This window comes from Amblyomma americanum, chromosome 2 (assembly GCF_052857255.1).
Source record: "Amblyomma americanum isolate KBUSLIRL-KWMA chromosome 2, ASM5285725v1, whole genome shotgun sequence".
NCBI lineage: Eukaryota > Metazoa > Arthropoda > Arachnida > Ixodida > Ixodidae > Amblyomma > Amblyomma americanum.
Window position 1 is genome coordinate 45,189,333 of NC_135498.1, and position 22,805 is coordinate 45,212,137.

At 44.1% G+C, this 22,805-nt stretch overlaps 1 protein-coding gene across 5 annotated transcripts in view; it reads right to left on the bottom strand.

Moving 5' to 3' along the window:
- Nucleotides 1-2,595: 2,595 nt before the first annotated feature.
- Nucleotides 2,596-22,805, bottom strand: part of LOC144121143 (uncharacterized) — an 82,782-nt gene continuing 62,572 nt past the window's right edge. The window contains exons 2-6 of one of the 5 annotated variants that reach the window (XM_077654134.1): nucleotides 16,757-16,891; nucleotides 16,114-16,189; nucleotides 8,779-8,858; nucleotides 5,956-6,027; nucleotides 2,596-5,526 (exon numbers count right to left, since the gene is read on the bottom strand). In XM_077654134.1, coding sequence (XP_077510260.1) covers nucleotides 2,782-5,427 — 2,646 coding nt within the window. In that variant the 5' untranslated portion in view covers nucleotides 5,428-5,526; nucleotides 5,956-6,027; nucleotides 8,779-8,858; nucleotides 16,114-16,189; nucleotides 16,757-16,891 and the 3' untranslated portion in view covers nucleotides 2,596-2,781. Of the gene's footprint in view, nucleotides 5,527-5,955; nucleotides 6,028-8,778; nucleotides 8,859-16,113; nucleotides 16,190-16,756; nucleotides 16,892-17,046; nucleotides 17,166-22,805 lie in introns of those variants that run through there. The other 4 variants (XM_077654133.1, XM_077654132.1, XM_077654130.1 and 1 more) reach the window with 4 other exon arrangements.

Sequence of the window (22,805 nt, forward strand, 5' to 3'; positions counted from 1 at the left end):
AGGTATTCCGAGGCCTGAATTAGCCACAGTTGGGAATAAGAGTAAATAGCAAATACCTAAATAATATGTGATTTGCTGATGACATTGCCTTGCTGGGTCACTCAGTAGGTGAGCATCAAATCATGATCAATGAGTTATACAGGCAAGGCTGAACAGTGGGTCTAAAAATTAACATGCAGAAAACAATGTAATGATAAGCAGTCTAGTGAGAGAACAGCAGTTAACTGTTGGCAGCGAGGTGCTGGAAGTGGTAAAGGAATAGGCAGAAAGTGACAGGGGATACGGATCATGAAAGGGAGATAACTAGAAGGATAAAAATAGGGTGGAGCGCATATGGCCAGTTCTCAGGTCATGAATGACCTGAGAACTGACCAATATGCATCAAGAGAAAAGTGTACAACAGCTGTATCTTACTGGTACTCACCTACGGGGCAGAAACGTGGAGGCTAACGAAAAGGGTCCAGCTTAAGTTAAGGACAATGCAGCAAGCCATGGAAAGAAAGATGATAGGTGTAATGTTAAGAGACCGGCAGAGTGGGTGAGGGAACAAATTCGGGTTAAGGACATCCTAGTCGAAACCAAGAGGAAGAAATGGGCTTGGGCAGGGCATGTAATGCGGAGGCAAGATGACCGCTGGTCCTTAAGGGTGACGGAGTGGATTCCAAGAGAAGTGTTGCAGAGGGCAACAGAAGGTAAGGTGGGCAGATAAGGTTAGGAAGTTTGCAGGCATAGGGTGGGCACAGCTGGCAAAGTAAAGCTTAAATGGAGAGACATGGGAGAGGCCTTTGCCCTGCAGTGGGTGTAGTCAGACAGATGATGACGATCTTTAAAATAAACGTTTTGAGGACTTTGCGCGCTTGCTACCTGGGTTAGAGCGTACGAGCTTGAACTCTTCATTTCGCAGTGAGAACCCAATGTACGAACAGGATAACACGAACCAACTTTGCAGGCTGTGGTGTTCAAAACTGGCTTGACCCCACAAGGGTGCAGCAGGGTTTGCAGAGCCTCCTCCAGCTCTTACAATGGAAGCAGGACAAATACCATCTAAAACATGATTCTTGAAGAACAGCAGCCTGCTTAGCGCTTGCACATCGTTTCTGTCTCACTCAGCACCTAGATGGGCCCATAAATTTTATCGCATTCTAGCAAGATTCAGCATATAGTGATGGTGACAATGTTATCTGCTCTATACATCAACAGATTTAGTCATATGCACCTTCAGTTTGGGCAGTTTGTTGAAAATTCACATAATTATTCATGCTGCTTTAAATCGCCTACAAAAGTTGCAGTCGTATCCTATGCTGCGCGAAGTGTGCTTGCATAATAAAGCCAGCCAAGGTTCAATTTAAATAGCGACGGACATTTTCGAAAGTACCAAATTTCCAAAAGTGGTACATGCTGTCAGACACATTATTATGCAACCCAGAGAACAGAAATTGAGTGTTACTACCTGAAGAAAATGTTTATATTCATTATAGTATTGTGCATTGAAAACACCGCATTCCTTGAAACTGCACATGCTCATAGACTGGTGACAATGTTTCTAACAAGTGACACATGCTGTTAAGCATATTAATAAGCAATACGAACGACAGTAAATTTGAGTATCTCCTTGAGATGTTTATTTTGTTTTCTTCCATTGCACAAATAGCCTTTATATATCACTGATCTATGACAATGTTCAGCAAGTTTCTTCAAATCCTTTCTCGTGCTTCCATCAACACCATGCTACCGTTCAAAACATAGAGTTGAGATTTGTTCTAGTTCCGAAAAGCTCATGAGCACATGGATGGCACCATGACACTATGATCACCAAGCCCAGGTAGATGGTCTCATTATTCAACTTGAACTGAAAAATTAGCAAGAAGCACAAGAGTGCCTACCTGCAAGCCCTTCTAAAACCCCTGGCACTCTGCCACATTAACTTCTCAGCGAAGTCAGGGCAGCTATGTTTTCAGTCTGATATGCTTCTATTTACAAGATCATGAACATGAACTTTTATGACAAACATGGAATACTTCGTAACACTGACCACCTAGTTTTACTGAATTACACAGCATAAACTTGATAAGCTGAAAGCAAATTATCAGCAAAAATAAAAAGAAAAAGCCTTAATGGTGCCAGATTTCTTTGTTTCCACCAGAAGAGGTGCCATCCCGACCTTTGTATGATACAACTGCCAATTCTGTCGAACAAAGCCTAGCGGCACTAGCACTTCTGGGAAAGTACAATGGGGTGGGGGGAAATCAAAGATCTTATGGCCACGATTCAGGGGCCAATCACTGCTTTTTTTTGGTTCCATCAAGCCACCCCTCCTATGCACTAAGCACGCAAACACTATGTGTAGCTATTTAAACACTTGTGTCGGGAATAATGGCTAACTATAGACATCCATAACCATAATGGTGGTCCAGAAGCGCAAACACACATAGACCAAGAAAGAGACAAGACACACTCTTCAAGTCTCTTTCTTGGTCTATCGTGTTTGCGCTGTTGAACCAACATTATGAATCAACACCAACTAGCCAAGTCTGCAGTTTTTATCCAGAACTAGCTAACCCAGCAGTTCTGCAATGCTGCACAGAAATCAAGAGCTCAAGAACTATAACAAAATTTATTTGCACTAACTCAAAAACATGAGCAAGAAAAGAACTGCACAGAAAATTCGAAGGTAACTTCAGCACACTGGAATACACAAGAAAATTTTTTAAAAAGGTGCACTCCTGACTTGGGCTATAAAAACAGAAAAAAAAAAGAGATAAAAGTGACAAAATTTGCAGTTCACTCCTTAGGTGCTTTCTTAATAATTGGAAGCCGAACTAGTTTAACAATAGGATTCAAATTCACCGCACGTGAAAACTGACTGTATGGCACCTTCACACTTCTGTTGTGTAGACAGACAAAGAGTCGACGATTATCAACCACTCTTTTCTGAACTTCAGACTGTACTGGCTTCAATTGAAGCTGTGCAGTATCTCTTGACTGCTTGATGTCATGTTGAAACGTTAATCCTTGAAGGCCAGAGCTGTGTCCAATAGATAACACACCGCTGGCAAGGTCAAAACCATTAATAATATCCAAGCTGTGGAGCTTACCAATGTGCTTAGCAAGTTCTTCAAAGGTAGAAAATGTGAGGAAGCATTCAGAACACACATGGAGCCCTTCATTAACTCTACAGCACAAAGAGCCAGAGACTTTCCTCACAGGTGGACTGCTCACGGGCAACTGAGAGTTCAGCCTTCGTAAAACTCCACTGTCAACTACAATATTACCATTCACCTTTTTGACAGAAGAAGCATCAATGTAAACTGATTTAAGTATCTTCCACTTAACATTTCTAGCATTGGTGAATTGAGACGTTGAGGATGATGCATTTTGCAAATGAGGGGGAGATGTATGGGGTGCCAATGTAAGCTGGTTCTCAGAACTGTTGCTGCTGCCATTGCTGACAACTCCTGCTGGTGCAGAGTCATACAATAGCTGGCTTGGAACTGACCGACGACTCGAAACTGTAGCGTCTGAACGGACAGTGTCAACAGTACGCTCGTACTGCAGAGACGTCCCTTTAGCTCCATGTACCAGCTTCAGAGATGCACTATGTGGCACAGCATTGCTCTGCAAGAGCTCTGCTTGAGAAGCAACATTTTCAAGACAGGCAGAGCTGATATAAGTAACTGCCCTCTTGAGATTCTTTAACATGGTCTTGCCTTTTGCTCGCATCTTTCCAGGCTGCACCATCCTCAGATACCCCTGAGCTTCCTCTATCCATAATGGTGCAACATTAAGACCAATGTCAGTCACCTTTCCATCTTTAAGGCAAAGAACAGAGAATGGCTGCCCTAAATGTAGGCACCCAGCATGCATGAGTAGACATCTTGACCTCTTGTATGGCTTGAAGCAGTGGCCACAGATGAATGGTACCGAGTGTGCAGAAGCTATATGGTGGAGGTAGCAAGTCAGTGTGCTGTAGTTTGTGGAACATGAGCCACAGATGTACAGCCGGTTAGTGAGATCATCCTTAGCATTTTCCAAACTCACTTCACAACATAACTTGTCATTCCTACTTTCTCCATTGGGTATTTCCATTTCTGATGTGAAATCAACATTCCTTGTACTTGTGTGGTTTTTGGAGGATGAATTACTAGTAGTACAAAGCCCTTGTTCACTTGCTACATGAGCACCATTCCTGTTCTTCTCTTCTCGATAGATCTGATGTGCCTGAATTATATGAGTGTCAAGACCACACTGATCACGACATCCAAATGAACAGTCCTGATAAGGACAAAACAAAAATCCACTATGCTTTTCAACAAGATGCATAGGGAGATCAGTAGATGAGACAGTGAGACCACACTTCGGACAGGGGAATGACGACTGCAATGAATGGCACTCGGCGAGATGATTCAAATAGTCAAAAATGTCTCCGAATTCCACGGAACAGTTTGCTGCACTACAATAAAGATGCCAACTGTCATTAAGACTTGAACTTGTCTCTGTTTCATGTAACGGCTGGGCCTTACCAGGATCCAATTGCAAGCTCTGCTCAACATGGTAAGATGGGTGCAGACTTTTTGTCCCCCAAAGTTGCGTCGCCAAGTGTTGTGTGCATTCACTTGATGAAGAGTACAGACTTTCTTCTGTGCTTAGTGGAGACATTCTACCAGCACTTTGGTGGGTTACACAAACAGCAGAACTAGCAGCATGATTTTCTACTAACTCTTCCTCCACTTCTGAGTCCATGTTGGACACCCCTTTGCAGGAATGATCCAAGCTCAGTTTGGCCTCAAGAGAAGAGTGCCCCAATTTCACCGGGTCAGCCCTGGGGATAGCTGCATTACTTGAAGTCACATTTTCCTGTGTCAGTGCTTCCACTGACAATTGTGCGCAAGGCTGAGCTGGCATCACAGGGTCCGCTGTTAGATATTCTTGCAATAGTCGCAGCTCCTGAGACATTGCAGAGGTATCTCCACTTCTAAGCAATATTCTAAAAGGCCTTTTTGAGTGCTGCTCCATAACATGGTGCATGACAATAAAGTCATCATTGCTACCAAAGTCACAGTATAGGCACTGCACAGCAAAAAATCCATGGTCAGTTTGATAGTGGTGAAACAGAAGACCACAAGTGTCAGTGGATCCAAAGCACAGGTGACATCTGTACGTACTGCAGTCCTCATGAGACTCCAAGTGTCCACGAAAAATTTCATTGGTCAGACAGCTGAAGTGACAAGCAGTTGTCAAAGTACAAATGTAGCGTTTTCTATGGACCAAGTTATTGAAATCTTCAGGAGGCAAAAAAGGCTCAGCATCAGAGTTCTTCTTATACCATGGAACCGGCTTAGCATCATGTGCAAAGTATGCATGAACACCTAGGTGAGCCTTTGAAGTAGACGAGTACGTACACAAGCCACAGTAAAACATTTCCAACATTTTCTAAAGGTGCCTCCGTGTTCAGTCCACTGCCTTCGGTTGGCGATCTGCACACCACAGATCCTGAAGGTTGTACTTCACAGCCGGCTGTTGGCTAAGCTGGAAACAGGCCAGACACCAAAAACAAAAATAAATTTTCATGTTTTCTAAAACAAACAAAAACCTGTAGTTTACTGATCACCTCAGAAGATGAGAGAAAAAATTCTGCTAGCACCTTATAAAGTGGAATACGCTCCAGTGCCAAATGCAAGCACCATGTGCCATTAACATTTTATTTTGCTCTCCCACAACTGCAAGGCAGATAGTCCATAGTCCTTACCAATACTGGCAGCCAGTTTAACAAATTTTTATTCAAGGTGTGTTCATATGTATGTGGTGGTGCCTATCAAAATTTTGTTAGCTGCTTACAAGTAATTGCGACTACCACCAAGTGCAGTGATGTCTGCTTGGAGACAAAATTTTTAACAGCGCTGTTATGACCTAGCAGTTCTGACTGCAAAATCATATGCAAATGTTAACATGCCTTACCCATGAGCTTGGAACGTCAAGTTTTAAACTGCTCTCATTTCAAGCTTCAACTGTCTCTGATGCCACAGAACACTGCAAAAAAAGTTCATTAAGAGACATTTCAGTGCAACAGCTTGTTTTACCTAGCACCATGCACACTGTTTACATCTCACACGGCAGAAAAGGCACGCCAATATCATTGTTGCACAATGGGCAGTTTCTCAAAGAACGTGTGAACAGCCAAGATGATGTACACAAACCAATATTTCAGCAATGCCAACATTTAAAAACGATCACTGTTAGTTAAAAATTGTCTTTTGCCATATAAGATTGTAAATAAGCACAAGTGTTGTGAATTGGGCCTGTTGGTTACCAATCATATTTGAAACAAAGAAATGCAAGGACGGGACACAGTAAAGAAACACCACGAGTGCTGGCTATCAACTGGTTTTATGCCAAGAAATCAGGAATATATATAGGTCTAAAAAGCTAAGAACAACAAAATAATTCAGAAAGGTGCACAACGCGGCATGACAGAGGGAACGGCATGAGACAACTCAGCTGCTAAGAGGATCTCAAAGGGGAAGCCACAAAGAGCAACAAAAGTGTGAACAAGCAACGACAAAAACTCCTAATAGTGAATAACAGAGCTAAAATCTACTGACGGGGCGGGAATCGGAAACCTGATGATTTGAAGGGAAAGCACAAAAAGAAGCAAAACAAGCGTAAACAAGTTAACAAAAAATTCACAGCGATGTATAAGACACCTAAATTCTAGCTGCAAGGCACGCCAGAAATCTGATCTAAAAAATGAGATTTCCTTAGGAAACAAGGTGGCAGACGGTGCGCTCCCACAATGTTGTTTTCAAATCGTGAATGCTTCCCATATCTCACATGCGCACTGATCACTATACTTCTTGATGCATGTTTGGGTTAACAAGGTATAGAAGCCCTCAATTTAGCTACAATTACAATGTTATAACCTGTTGTCTTGCCTATTGAATTGGTGTGCTCTCGCAACCTCCCGATTTTTCCGATATAATGCCTGCCACATGAAAGCAGAATTTCATAGATGACATTAGCTTTGCATGGAATAAATCAATGCTGGCACTTCTTGTTACGCACTGTGCTTTGAGACAAATCAATGCTGACCTCCTTACATAGGGCGGCTAGCTTGCTCGGTGCAGCAAAAAATACTTGTACACTGACATTTTGAGTCTGTGAGAGAGACCGTGCACATAGAGTATGATAGTGGTACATGCTGGGTTAAACTATGGGCACTGTTTGATGCAGCCCTTATGATGGTTTAGCAACCCTCAAATTGGCTCCCAGTGTGAGGGTTGTTATCCCGTTAACCCAAACGCGCATCATCAAGAAGTATCGTGATCAAGCTACGCGCGAGACGTGGGACGCATTCATGATTAAGAACATTGTGTGAGCACACAGTCTGTCAGTTTCCCAAAAAATCGCATTTCTAGATCATCACATTTCTGATTCTAGATTTTAGCTGTAATGTACATTATGAATTGTTTGTTGTTACTCGTCATGTGTTTAGTTGCTTCTCCCCACATCAGGTTTCTAACGCTTGCTCTGTCACTAGATATTATGTAGCTGTGCCACAGACCTGCTATGAATTTTTGTAGTTGCTTGTGTATGCTTGTTCTGTTGCTCTTTGCGGCTTCTCCTCAGAGATCCTCTTAGCAGCCAAGCTGGTCATGTGTGTTTCAATCAATGCTGCATTGTGCACCTTTTGGAATTTTGCTGTTCTTAGCTTGCCATATCTGTTTTTTGCTTCTTGGAATAAATCCAGTTGATACAGCTCCCATGGATGGGATCTCTTTATAGTGTCCTGACCTTGCGCTGTTTCAAATATGATTGGAAATAAGGTTGATGAAAACCTGACTTCAGTGCAAACGTTCTCCTCAGTCTTATACAGCATTTTGCTACCTACCCCAAGCAGAACATACCTGTGAATGCATTTGTCATACATACAATAGTGCTTTGCAAAACTGTATGCAGAGCTAAGATGCATCCCCATAAAGCAGCATGTCGGCCATATGTTTTAAACAACTGCTGTCACTTGATTCAATTGCCATCATAAACCACTTCAAAGGAAGTTTAAGAAGAGATTTAAGTGCAACACCTTGTTTTTCTTCACACCATGCAGATTTCAGCCAAACTTCACACAGCAACAAAGGTCTGCCATTAAGACTGCTCTAGACAGAGCAGTTCAATAGAATCATTGTTATTTATTCGTACAATAATATTAACATTTGTTCAAATGGCCATCATAGTAGACTGGCATTTTGCAGGATTTAAAACTTTCACTGAGAAAACAGCGGTCATGAAACAAAGAAACAAAACAGCAAAGGCCCTGGATCGTTTCCAGTGCCTCGATATTATGTTTTGTGCAAGGGTCCCAGACGGCATGCGTACTCAAATTTCGGTCTGATGATGGATGTGTAGGCTAAAAGCTTTACTCTTTGCGGAACAATAAAACACTAACAAAAGTGCATGAAATATTGGTATAAAGAACACTTGACTTACACCATGAAAGAAAATATACATCCTACACATATTAGCGCTTCAGAATGTGTGCACACAAAATAAATGCAATCTAAACCACAGGCAAAGGTAAATAAGAAGAATGCACAAACAAGAGCAGGTTATCTATTCCAAGTACATTTTTAGCACCAAGTCTTGTCAGATGTGGCCATTGCTAAGCTGTTGAGGAGGCGATTCCTTGATCCAACTGAGCATAGAATGAATTTGTAAAGATGCAAGTGTGTGCCAGCATTTCCTTTATTTCATACAGGTGACGCCTGAACAGCTAAGATGCCTTACCTTATTATAAATCAGGATGTAAGCAGCAACGATGGTAACAAGAGCTGTCGCAACTTCTTTTTCTTCCTTGTCATACAACACTGAAAAAAAAATTGAGCCAATTTTCAATGAAACTGTTTTATCTCTACTAAGGTACACTTCTGTTAAGCTGCACACAGCAGAACAAGCCGACAATTACAACTGCTGCTGCACAGTAGATCCAGGGGTAAGCTGGAGGAGAGTACAGAAGTCAAATTCTTTTGTGCATGACCAGCTTTAATCAACTCAAAACCAGCTTGGTATGTGGCTATAACAGCAGCCGTTTCTAGTAACCAACGTGCCAAGCAAGGGAAATATTTCTGATGCGGAAACTGCAATTTCAAAGCTCAAAATTAAATATCAGATTCATTACTTGATGCTTGTATGAAAACCCCTCGACCCTTTAAAGTAAGCAGTATACTAGAATCTGAAACTCATTAATGAGGTGTGTTAACCCATTCGTACTGCATGCGGAGCTGCTGATGCATTGTCAGGAAATACTTTTCTCTCACAACACACTCTATATGGTATGGAATGGTTCGGATGGGAAGCGCTGCCGTCCCAGTCCTGTTATCTTTAATCTGGTTCCAAAGAGATGAAAAGCTCAGGTAGTCCATAGTAACCTCACGATACCTGATATCTTCATCTAGGTTCAAAGTGCAGTTGTCATGTTGGAGTCTCATCGTGCACAAAAGTTGACATTAAAGCAGCGAACACAAAGGCAACAAAGACAAAAGAAATGAACAGCACAGTCATTTCCACTGCTTGTTCCTAGCTGTTTTGTCTATACTGCATTTTTCCAATATACCGGGCATTGCTGTCAGTGCTTGCTGCTCAATTTTCCCCTAGTAGGCAAATTGCAATAACTGATGCAATATTGCAATAACTAAGGGGTTGTGTGCCTATGAGACTAAAACTTTTCTTAGTTTTGCAAAAAAATCGGTTGAATTTTTTTAAACAGGGAAGTAAAGCTATGAGCGTCTTTTTCCTCAAAGCTGTCAAGAATTTGGAAAATGCTAAAAAAGATAAGATTGTTCATACAGCCTGGTGCTGAAGGTTGCAGTTAGTTTTCTATAAAAACTAAAGTTCTTGAGAAGCATTCTCCTAATGAACTATATCAGAGAGCACAAGTTAAAAATGAATTACATGCATGCATGTTCATTCTTTTTCAGTATTGGAGGTATTCACTGAGGCTGCGCTACCAGACAGTGCAAGGGTCGTTGTGACAAGCGCGCAATATGGGCGGTCGTTTCGCTTCAGCTCGCTCAGTGTGGCGGTATGCCATGAGGTACTCGGCCTCGATTGTTAGTGATCCGTAATGTTTTTGCATGTGGTTAAATGCATCAATGTCCATTTTTCTTTGTGAAACGCATATTGTGCATGAAGCTTGCAGCAGAACTATTCTGTGCCGGGATATAACCAAGTTGGCTGCCGCAACTCTGCAGCAAAACTAGCCGGCTGCACTGCACGCAAGAATGTGCAAAATTTGCAAATTCAATACCAGTTGACAACTGTCAAACACTTATACAGGACGCATCGTGGATGGGCAGCACGTGATCAATTACCGAAATTCCAAAACTGGCGCTGCAGAAACTTATATTTCATGTGACTGAAGTTCGCGAACTGCTGAAACTTCACAGACGGCATTTCAGCAGAGAAAGCAAAGCCTCATAGCTGCCTTATTTACACGACCGAGCGGCCTAGCAAATACTGTCATGAGCTTGAAGCATGAATGGCAGACCTTGCGTGAATGCTTCACAGTTTTGATTGTAGCGGCGTAGCGCTGCTTCGATTGCACAAGACCTGGAATCTAGGCCGGTTCGCAGCAACGCAGTGTGCAGCAATTGCGCTAGATGCTGTAGAAACATGCCACATTCAGCAGATAGAGATGACAAGTTAAGCTAGCTAAACGAACAGACATATTTATTTATTCACCTCTCCTAAAACGGCACTTTGGCCGTCGACACCCCTTAGCACAGCTCTTGGGCTTGCCTGCTTGTCAAGCAATTGCACCCTCTCTAGGTTTGAACGCTTTAATTCCTTAGCCTGTCTGTAAACTTAAGCAACAGCACCTTCTCTAGATTTGAATGCTTTAATTCCTTAGCCTGTCTGTTAAACTTAGACAATTGCACGCTCTCTAGATTTGAATGCTTTAATTCCTTAGCCTGTCTGTAAACTTAAGCAATTGCACCCTCTCTAGATTTGAATGCTTTAATTCCTTAGCCTGTCTGTAAACTTAAGCAATTGCACCCTCTCTAGATTTGAATGCTTTAATTCCTTAGTCTGTCTGTAAAACTTAAGCCGTGCACAAGGCGGGCCTCGATATCGGTGAATTCAACGCGCGGCACCAGTTCTATACGTCGCACACCACGCCGGCGCCTTTGCACTCATATACGGGTCGACGATTTTACATAGTGGAACCTTTTCAGCGTACCCACTCTTTTCTGTCTTGAAGAGTTCACGGCGTATCCAATCAGGCACATAGTGTTACGGGTCGGACAGAAATTATCTGCAGCGAGATGCGAACTACACACACATTTCACACATCATCAGAGAGTTAAATGCTGCAACTGGCTCCGAGGAGAGCATGTGCGACCACCAACATGGTGAACGCTGCGCTGCCTACTAGCGCCCCTTACAGATGACATCATTTCAATACCTCCTATACAACTGCTCTGAGTTTGTCACGAAATCTGTGCGCATTGTCACCCCAATTCAGAATTATTCAAGAGGGTGGAGTCGCACGTTGACTGTAGAATGAAATTAATTAAATATTGAAGGAGACACTTAAAGGAACCCTAATATTGCATTTAAGGACCCAATTTTTTTCAGCACAACAGAAAACTTGCTACCTAAGGTTCTGGATTCTGCAAGTTTTGTTGGAAACTGTGTAGAAAATTTTTACCAAGAATTTTAAAATGAGTGCATTTGCCCGTTTTTCTGTATCCCCATGCTTTAAAACATGATCAGTGGGCGCGATGGCGATTGCACATCGGCAAAAGTGCTGCGTCAAAAACTAATATAGATCTCACAGTAATAAGTATATTTAGTTTGGTTTATGGAGGTTTAATGTCCCAAAGCGAGTCAGGTTATGAGGGATGCCATAGTGAAGAGCTCCAGAATTTTCGACCGCCTGGGGTTCTTTAATCCGCGCTGACATCGCACAGTACATGAGCGTCTAGCATTTCGCCCCCAACGAAATGCAACCGCTACAGCCGGGATTGAACCTGCATCTTTTGGGTCATCAGCTGACCGCCATAGCTACTCAGCCACCGCGGCAGCTCTACATTCATAAAGCCAGGTTTCACCGCAAGATAGCTTTTTATGCTACTTTCCAATGCCAAATTAAAATATTAAATCCCAATTTCTTTGATACTGCAATGTTCAATTCTTACAGTACGAGGCAAAATCTTCTCATTTCTACCATAATCACGACACATTTTGGTCAGCGGCCGATCCCTTTAAGCTCTGCTTCAAGGGTATGATGCGATGGCGTCAATAGGCTGATGCCAGTATATGCAAAATTGGTCATTCTCTACTACACATTCATAGATCCCTGGGAGTAGACATACCGTGATGCACTAGTGCAGCAGTTAGTAAGCAATGTACCGCTACCCTGCAATGGCTGGTGCTGCCATCAGTGGAGATTGCGAGACCTAGGTTGCTCTTCCCAAGCAACCTCTCGTGACCACCTGCCACGGTGGGAAGTTTGCTTATAATCCAGTGAATAGGCTGTGATGACATCACCAGGTCAGGTGACATTGCGATGAAATCACACGGTCATGTGATTTAGAATGACGTGACAAGTTTATCTGACAAGCCTGTTTACCAACCATGGCAAGATGCACGAGCCAAAAGTAGAATCTTGAGCCCCAAGCCACCCTACTCCGCCCTATTTTTTGCTAACAATGCCACTGGCACCTGATTTTCTGCAGAAAGGGAAGCCTCAACACTACCATGTTAAAACTCAAGTTAAATTGCGGTCGCTGAAAAGAAAATTGGAAATCGCTATATCCAGTATATTTCCTCATATCAGTTAATAAATTTTATCAATGTGTGCATCACAACACGACAAATCTTGCACCATTCGGAACCCCCTGCTACAAACGGTTCAGCTGTACTGGCCGCCTGAAGGTCCTCGGAATGCATGGTTTGGGGTGGAAAGGTTGTCGGTGTGAGTCCCACACATATTTTGGGCTTAATCTCAGTAATTTTATCCTCAGGAACATGCCAAGTCATTTCACACCACTTCAAACCCTCTCCGTCAAACGGATGGGCCCCCAATTTTATGCGAATGGAGGTCTCGGGAGGTGTCCCACTTCGATGGCTGCTTTACTGACACATAAATAACGGATAGAAAGTAAAGGCATCAATTGAGACTCTGCGTGCCCATTGTTGCTATGTGATATGGTGTGGTCATGTGGTAATTGTTTTGGTCAATTTGACTTTCACTGCACACAGACGCATCCTTGACAAAGTTAAGTAGCCAACGCTCTTAAAAAAATGGAGTGTGGAAACGAATGTTATTCCCCTCACAACATTCCAAACAAAAAGATCAGACAAAGTTGCATTTCACTTAATCACTGCCAAGAATGGGCACTATCAAAGCTATACCTCGCACTCTCTCAATGAGAGCTTGCATGCAATTGCTGCTTTGCTAGGGCAGCCTGGAACTGCATATTCCAACATCATCATTCCATGACACTGATAGGGCAGGTGCGATTGATGCGTGGAACTACAACAGTGCCACCTGATGTCGTGTTGCAGATCTCTCGGTGTTGGGAAGCTACCACCTGTTGCAGCCCCCTCCCAGTTCCCCCCATATCCAGTTCTTGTTCCTCTAAAATTTTTGTCCGGTGTGTGTCCACCATACACCAACAGTACAAGGCAGCGTAAGGCTCCCAGTCTGCAGTAAACGTGGCACTGGCGTTGCGAGCAAAAAAATCCATAGTAGTCTGAAAGTTGGTTACGTTACACATGCAGCAGCATATTTGAAAAGTGATTAAAACAATGAAAAACTGGTGATTAGAAGGTTGCAACATGACTCAAATGTCATTAGGGCATGCAAAGTAAATGAACTGCACTGAAAAGAAAATTGAGGTAATTAGTCTAGAATCAAGCCCCCCTTGGATTGTGAGCCAGACATGCTACTAGTAGGCCAAGGAGGCATGTTCGTACAGATCTGGTTAAAGTGGGGCTTTATATGTATGTCATGTGGTCTTTCACATAAAAATTGTGAAAGAGGAAAAAGTGTCCCTGTGTGTGTGGGCAAGAGTAACCTCTGACGTACCCATTAATGCTGTCGAGTCATGCCTTTAAAGGCGGAGCTTAAGTGTCCCTCATTTTTATTTTTTGCTGTCTTCTCTGTATCGGCAGTTTGAAAAGCAGTGATCGCCTACGATAATTTGAAGCGAAATAGAAAATGTTGCCCCTAGTGTTATTCCTGCTAGTTCTAGTTCATTTGTAGTGCCCATTTACAGTTGCCTTCCCATACTAACTGATAATGTTTTAGTTTAATTTGCCAACTATAAAAGAATTATTACTTTAACAAAATTTAGCAAGAAATTAAGGAATAAAGTTGGATACCTAACCAGCCAATCGGAAGAGCTTATTCCGACTGCCATCTCATTCAGTGCTGAAAACTGCCACTATGTATCGATACTATCGGCCCCCCCAAAATATTTCTGGAGCAGATAGATTATGGTGATAGCCACGGTCACTGATGTTTCACAATGTCCCATACTATGCATACAAAAAATAAAAAACGTCAGATTTTCGATGCAGGGTCCCTTTAACACCGAGTCCTGTACAGACAATTACTTTATTTCATAATCCCCGACAATCAAAACCAGCACCAAGCAAACAGAAAAGAGGGATATGACTCTTAGACTGAAGCATTTAATCACAGCTGCTAATGGAAGAGACATTACATGAAGACTCAATGTCACTAAAAACAGAATGCCGATGCCACGGCTTGAACAGGAAAATGGCATACTTGTGCACCAGCTGGTGTTCCTCTTACAACTGAGCACAAAGGAAGGAAATAAGACAGGGATGAAGTACTGGCACTCCAAAGAAGCTGCTTGCTAAACAAAAAAATATGAAGCAATCATATGCCTGAATTTCACGGAAGAAAGGGACTACTGCAAAAAACATCTGAAGACAGACCCTCCAAGTTGTGTCGAACCTACTGCCATCCCTCAGTCGCACTGGAAGTGACAGGTCATTGATTGACAGGAAAAATATTTTCAATTAAATTTAAAGGTACATAGACGAGATTTAATTAGTTACTAGAAACTTAGTTCTTGTGGCTGAATTAGCCACTAGAAACTCTGTTCTTGTGGTGTGTGCCAGCAGAAGGCGAGTTTTAAATGCTCCGGGCATAGTAAAAGTTGTTAATTCTGAACATATTATGCAAGTCATCAGAAGGAAAAATTAGGAAAGCAACAACTTCAACTGTTTGCTACAGAAAGACATCAGTACTGTGCGAGAAAAGGAGATTGCACCAGGTTTCACAAACATAAAAACTGGGCAAACAAAACTGTAGTCATGCTCCGCCTTTTACAGAGGCTTTAGTATGCATTAACAAAATACTTCTTTGCTTTTTCAGCAGTGTCCCATCCCTCACATTTTATGTCCCCTTCCTTCCAGCATGGAAGAGGGAATTGAACTAATGTTTGAAGAAAATATATTTCTCGAGGCATTTCTTTTGCAGTTAGGCCACTGGTTTTCTTGTATGCTGTGGACATTTCCCACACTCACATTTACAAGACTACGGCCGACACAAGACACGGGCATGGCTAGTGATGTGGCAAACATAACTGATGGTACCCAGGGTAACAGTGGTGTTCAAAAGGTAGAGCAAGAGGCGATGAGAATAAGGCAGGTAGACGAGATTAGGAAATTTGCGGGTATAGGGCGCACACAGTTGGTGCAAGACAGGGTCAGTTGGAGGGCAGTCGAAGAGACCTTTGTCTTGCAGTGGTCATAGCTAGGCTCAAGGTGATGATAATCTTGTTTGCGTGCACCAGTTTGGCATTAACAATTTTTATTAAAGCAGCCCACTCCTTCTGGCCCTCTGCTTTGTTCTGCAGTCTTTCGCAAAGCTTTATGTGAACAGCTGAGATGCCTTACCGATACAGCAGCATGTCAACCATGCCAATGATTTTAACTGACTCCAGTCTGCAAAAGGAAGTTTATGAAAAGCCAATTCTCATCTAGGATTTGTAATGCAGCACAAAAAAATCATGCAGTTAAGACTGTCATAAGTTGTGCAGTCTCTTGCAAAACTATATGTGAAATGTTGACATTCCTCACAATTACTCAGGACATCAGCCACCACTGATGGTTTTAAACTTCTGCTTCTTCAGTTGCCTTCAAGCTCACAGGGAGGCTGAAAATAAAATTTATGAAAAGCTTATTTCAGTGTAACAAATGGCAGCTGACATATGCGTTTGGTCGCACTCGGTGCTTTCACCTAGTCAATAGCACTTACTACAAATCTGAATTGTTGTCGAGCCACAACTCAGCGAATGCCCTTATCTCTGTGCAAAACAATAGCGATTACGATTATTCGCTTTTTCGCACATTTTAGTATAGAACTCCCAAGTGCCTCGTGGCGCCACTCCACTGTCACTACCTCGCGGCGCCACTCCACTGTCACAGCTAGACAAGTTACAACAGAGGTGCTGAACTTCAGGTGTCCAACGATATATGAGACATATACTGCGCCATTTCCTTTCCTCAAAAAAACAATTATTGAAGTACAAAACTGCCTGCTTGATGTAATAACATCACCTTGTGCTACATTTTTCTCGGGGAAATTAGTTCATTGAAACACTTCAACAAACATACATTTGTGCCCTGTTCCAGGAAGGGCTGTTGAATTGACTCGGAACAAATAAGAATAGGCACTGCACAGAAAAGAAAAGGCCAAAGAATACGGAAACGAAGTGCTTACCGCGGTTCCGACGGAACCGTTGCCAGTGTGAACAGCGGTTCGCTAAGAAATTGGCAAACGCTATAAAAGAAGAGAAACCACTGGAGACCTCGTGACGCCGTCTGCCAGGGCCAAACGGTTTGAAATGGCGACAATCTGCGTGGGCAACGGAATAAGTTATAACATCACCGACGACAACGCTATCCCGATATAAAGCGGATAGAATCGGGCAGAACATTCGACAGCCATTTTACAAGCTTTAAAGCGAGCTCGTTTAAGCTTTAAGCGCTAGAAATCCGGCCACACAGTACCTTTGAGTCACACAATCTCGACTGTCTGAAACAAAGCAACAGCATCTACAATTTTGGCGCGAAACCGCCAAAGCAAGCCAATATTTGCGACCGTTGCGACGCTGTGTGTGATGGAGAAACAATACACAACAACATTGAAGCGTTATAATGGCTACAGCCATCTCGTGGCGACGAATGAAAGCGCACTCTATGGGATACATTTATTCTTACGGCGAATTCCACTTGTGGATCCAAAGCGAGGCGCTCGAATCGCTAAAGAGCGCCCCAAACCGCCTCGGAGCACAGCGACCGTTGTTGCCTGAAATACGATGGCACATACCCACGGTATCGGATTGGCCAGGGTTTGGTGCAGATTCAAACAGGAAAAATCTCATCCAGGTTTATGTCAAGCGGCTGATAAATTGAAAGGATTGTGAGTGAAATAGGAAAATCACGAATATTGAGAGAGCTTAAGGAAATCGGAATAGAAATCAAGGAAACAAAGCGGTGCGAGTAGAATAACTAAATTTTGAGAAGAAAATCATTTTGAGCGGGAAGAAAAGGCATCGAGAAGTTAACACAAAAATCTCCCGGTTTCAATGATATAGGAGGTATTCACTTGACGTCATCCGCAAGGGGTGCTAGTGGCCGGCGCGGCATTCGCCATGTTGGTGGTCGCGCGCGCGGCAGCCTCAGCATTTACCTCGCTTGTGATGTGTGAAATGTGAGTGTATTTAGCGTCTCGCGCAAATCATTTCTGTCCGACCGGTAACACCGTGTGACTGAGTGGATACGCCGTGAACTGCGCGAAGCAGAAAAGAGCGGGCACGCTGAAAATGTTACACTTTGTGAAAACGTCGACGCGTAGGAATGTGCAGGTGCCGGCGTGGTGTGCGACGTACTACAAGACGGCTGCCGTGCGTTGAATTCACCCATATTAAAGTCCGCCTTGTGCACGGCGTAATTTTGCCGACAGGTCGAGGAATTAAAGCATGCAAATCTATAAGAGTGTGCAATTGCTTGACAAGCGGTTGACCCCACATCCGTGCTGAGAGTGCCGACGGCCGAAGTGCCGTTTTTCACATAGGTGAGTAGTTAAAAGTGTTTGTTCGTTTAGCTAGCTTAACTTGTCATCTCTGTCTGCTGAAAGTGACGTGTTACTACTGAATGTAGTGGAATCGCTGCACATCGCGTTGCTGCGAACCGGCCTACAGATTCCAGGTCTTGTGCACTGGAAGCAACGCTACGTTTCTACAATAAAACCTGTAAAACATTCTTGTTATGTCTGCCATTCGTGCTGCGAGTGCATGACAGTATTTGCTCGACCATTTTATCGCGTAAATAAAGCAGCTATGACGCAATATGCGTTTTTGCTGAAACAATGAGGCTTCGGCAGTTCGCGGACTACAGCCGCTGGAAATATGAGGTTCTGCAGCGTCCGTTTAGGAATATGGGTAATCAATCATGTGCTGTGTTATCCACCATGTGTCCTGCATGAGTAGCTGACAGCTATGAACTGATATTAAAAGCGGCAAGTCGTGTACATTCTTGCGTGCAATGCAACCGGCCAGTTTTGCTGCCGAGTTGCGGCACACAGCTCGGTTAAATTACGGCACAGAATTCTGCTGCAAACTTGATGCACAATAAGCGTTCCACAAAGAAAAGTGGACGTTGGCGCATTTAACAACGTGCAAAGATGTTACAGATCGCTAACAATACAGGCCGGGTACCTCACGGCGTACCGTGACACAGCGCGAGCTTTCGTGAAACGACCACAAATATGGCGCGTTTGCCGCGGCGACGCTCGCGCCATCTGGTAGCGCGGCCTCAGTGAATACCTCCTATACTTGTGTAGTAGCTGACACACCGGCCAAATGGCATGTCCTTTGACAGTTGCGCCGAAGGAGAGGAGGACGGGAAGAGTAAACGGAAGTCCTAATTGAGCGAGAGGATTTTCCAAAAAACTGAATTCTCTGCCGTGCAAACCGCCGGCAGTAGATCTAGAGGATGAATTGATCTATCGTTTCAACGTCACCGCATGACGCACATAGATTCGACGGCGTGAACCCAGAACGGCATAAATATAGATTAAGGCGAGGAATCCTACAGCGCAGCAGCGTCATGGAAACCTCACATAGTCTTGATGCGCAGTAACGTACATATGTTCCATGGGAATTTCAAATGTTCGAAATCCGCTGTACCAAGGATGGGCTCATGGCTCAGGTAATGGTGAATGTTCATAACGGGACATGATCAGAAGGGCGAGGTTCGGAATGACATGGGCAACAGGGCCATTGATGGCTGATTTCGATAAGAAATCGGCCATCGAATTTGAAGTAATGCCACAGTGCCCTGGGATCCACTGAAAGCGCACCCCTAGGACATGACATGGCACAAAGTACATTAGGGATCGGTACAGGAGAGTAGTTTGCGAGCTTTCTAGTGCCGCCAAGACTGAGCGGCAGTCCGAGAGAATGATGACTTGAGAAATATTGCTGGGAACGTTTTGAAGGGCCAAACCAATAGAGAGAAATTCTGCAGCGAAAATTAGTGTATAGTCAGGGACCCGGAAACATTAACTCCAATCTAGTGTGTGTGAAGAAACCCCTACTGCTGCCTTTTCGCCTTGTTGAGAGGCATCTGTGAAAATTGCAGCATGGCTTGGATACAGCAACAGATATTCCTCCAGGAGACCGCTTAGCACGTTGGCAGATAAGTGCTTTGCATAAAGCGGCAGCATATGGTCGAAGCAAACAGCTGGTGCAGCCTGCAAACTGCTGACGCATTGCACAGACCTGAGCGAGACTGCAATTCTAGACAAAAGGTGCCCGGTAAACACAAATTGAGGCAGTTTGTAAATCGGCCAATGTTTATCTAGAAAGAAAGCTGGGTTAGTCAAAAAAATTGGAGGAGCCACTCCAGGCATTGTCTCAAGTCCCCGTAAGAAGGTGCGCACTGTGAGAAGCTGGAAGAGAGTTCAAGTCCCGTATGCGAGCTTCCAGATAGAGGACACAATTCGCCATTGATTTTGGTAATCCCAGGCAAAGGCGTAGAGCGCGCCTCTCCAAAAGAACCAGAGGTTGAATTTTATATCTAGGGCAACCGGAGAACAGAACGCAACCGAACTCCAAAATTGGTCTTACGTAAGTCTTATAGAGAAATAATAGAGTGTCTCTGCGCATACCAGATTTCCTATTGCTAATTCGCATAAGGCGACCGAGAGCTCGCTCACCATTTAAGACTATACTTCTGATATGAGGTCGCCAGACTAGATGAAGGTCGTAAATTACACCTAGGTACTTTAAGGACTCAGCTTGCGGGATTTGGGCGCCACGATACTGTAGACTCATATAAAGAGGGGACGCTGGAGGAAAAATGAGAACGGAAGATTTGTTCATGTTGAGAGTTAAATGTAACTTGCCCAGCCATACTTCCAGTGCATTGACGTAGGCCTGCAAAAGCTGGTAGAGTGATTGAATGTCTCTAGCAGAAGCGAAAAAGGCGATGTCATCCGCATACACATACACTTTGACGTCACCCTGAATTGGTATATCTCGCACAAGTATATTAAAAAGTAACGGAGACAGTACGGAACCCTGAGGCACACCCCTAGTCTGTGAAAACGTCTCGGAAGTAAAGGAACCGCCAGAAAAGAAGAAATTCCTTTCTTTTAGGAATTCCTGAACCCATGCAAGAATGTAAAAAGGCGGCCGAATTTCGGCCAGCTTGTTCAATAGTATCGAATGCTCTACGCTGTCATATGCTTTAGCGATATCCAAGGTGACTAAAGCCGCGACCACTTTCTTCTCCATTGCAATCGTAATTATGCTTTCCAAATCTAAATGGGCGGTCCAAATCGAGCACCCCCGACGAAACCCTATCTGAGAAGCACTGAAGGCTTGTATTGCAAGAACGTGATCTGTAAGACGGCTGTGCACAATGCGTTCAATAAGTTTAACTAAATTAGACAAGAGGGAAATCGGCCGAATGTTATTAATTACAGAACCCTTTTTTTGGATCTTTGAGAACTAAGATTATTTTCGTAATTTTCCATTCAGGAGGGAGTCAAGCTCTCTCCAGGGACACTGTCAAGATATCGTGGGCGGCTGTGGTGTTGGTTGGCACCGAAGTTACAATTAATCGGGCCAACCTGCCCACCACTGCACTCTCCGTAAGTTCGGAGGGGGAGGAGCGACAAACTTCTCCACCCCGTGTGCGAAAGATTGTGATTCGACTGCTGACCGGCGATAGGGGCTACGCCTGATTAGTCGTTGACCGGAGGCATGAGGCGTAGGCAAGTTCCGTAGCGAATTAATTTAATTAGGCAAACAACAACCAAGTATTACAATATGCCCGACAAGGTAGCGCCGTACACTGACGTGACGCAAATAACACAAGCACCAATTGAACACGTTAACACAACAATTAACACAAAGAAACATCAGGGCGATTGCTATACAAAAATCTCACGAGACGGAAATACAGTACAAAGGATTACAACGAGAAACACAGAAAGCAAAAATACAAACATAAAAGAGTTGAAGTGAGTGGTGAGAAACGATGGCTTAGCTGCGGAGTGGCAAGGTCCGGTCGCAGGGAGCGTCGGGCTGCGGTTGCTCGTCGCGGGGCTGATGGGGGCTTGCGGATACGGGCGAACTTGGGCCTCGCGTCTTCGGGACCACCGTCGCCGAACTCTACGCGTCAGATCTCCGCCTAGGCTCCTTGCCGACCACTTCCCTGGCTAACCTCACTCACGACCGCACGCACCGAAATCTCCAGACCAACTGCCAGCGCGCGGCGTTCCCGTCGACCCGTTCGCATGGCAAAGAATGAAAAAAAAAAAGGAAAAAAAAGACTCTTCAGGAGCCACGCACAGAGGAATGCAGCTCCCAAAAAGAAAAGAACACATGAAGGAATGTCGAAACAATTCGGCACAAAGCCTTAATCCGACGAGGAGTCATTGGGGGCCGCGAACAGTGCCGGGGCATTCAGTCCGCTTCTGCTGTTCCCAACACGTGCAAGCGCTTGCCACCTGTACGGCAACAATGCTAGGAGAGGGGGGGGAGTAGTTTTGAGTGACCCCTCCAGCGCTATGGTGAGAATGGCGGTCCCCCGCGGGGGAGGGGGAAAAAGTCGTCAACGCCGCTCCGCGACGTTTCTGGGAAACAAAGGTCAAAGCTGGACCGGGCAGGCATGAACTTTGTGACACAACCCCCACGAAAAGAATGATATTCTCAATAACGTTCACAAACAAAACACAAATTTCGTGCATGCACACACGCTCCTGACGGACAAGCCACCTCAGATGAAAGACGCGCACATAACTGTCACCAGCGCGCACCACCTCGTCGTATCACAAGTTTTCCACGAAGGCTGGCAGGAAAGCGCACCGACACACGCCTCACGCACTGCCACACCTCACGCAGTCACGTCCCAGTTAGTCAAAACAGTTCGACATTGCACATTCGGTCGTAACAGTCCAACACTGAAACACGACCACACGCAAAACATTTTGCGCTGCATAACATTTCAAAACACTACCAACAATGCACAAAATAACAATAAAAAGAAATGTCTAGCTAAGGGTGAAACTGGGCCGTCGCAACGCGTTTAGTTCACCCCATGGCTATTCACACCCGGCTGAGGTAGTCTGCGCCGACGTTATCTTTTCCCTCAATGCTCTCGACCCCGAAGTCGTACTCCTGTAGGAGCAGCGCCCAGCGAAGCAGCCGTGAATTCATAAACTGAGCCTCGTTCAGACGTTTCAGTGGCTGATGATC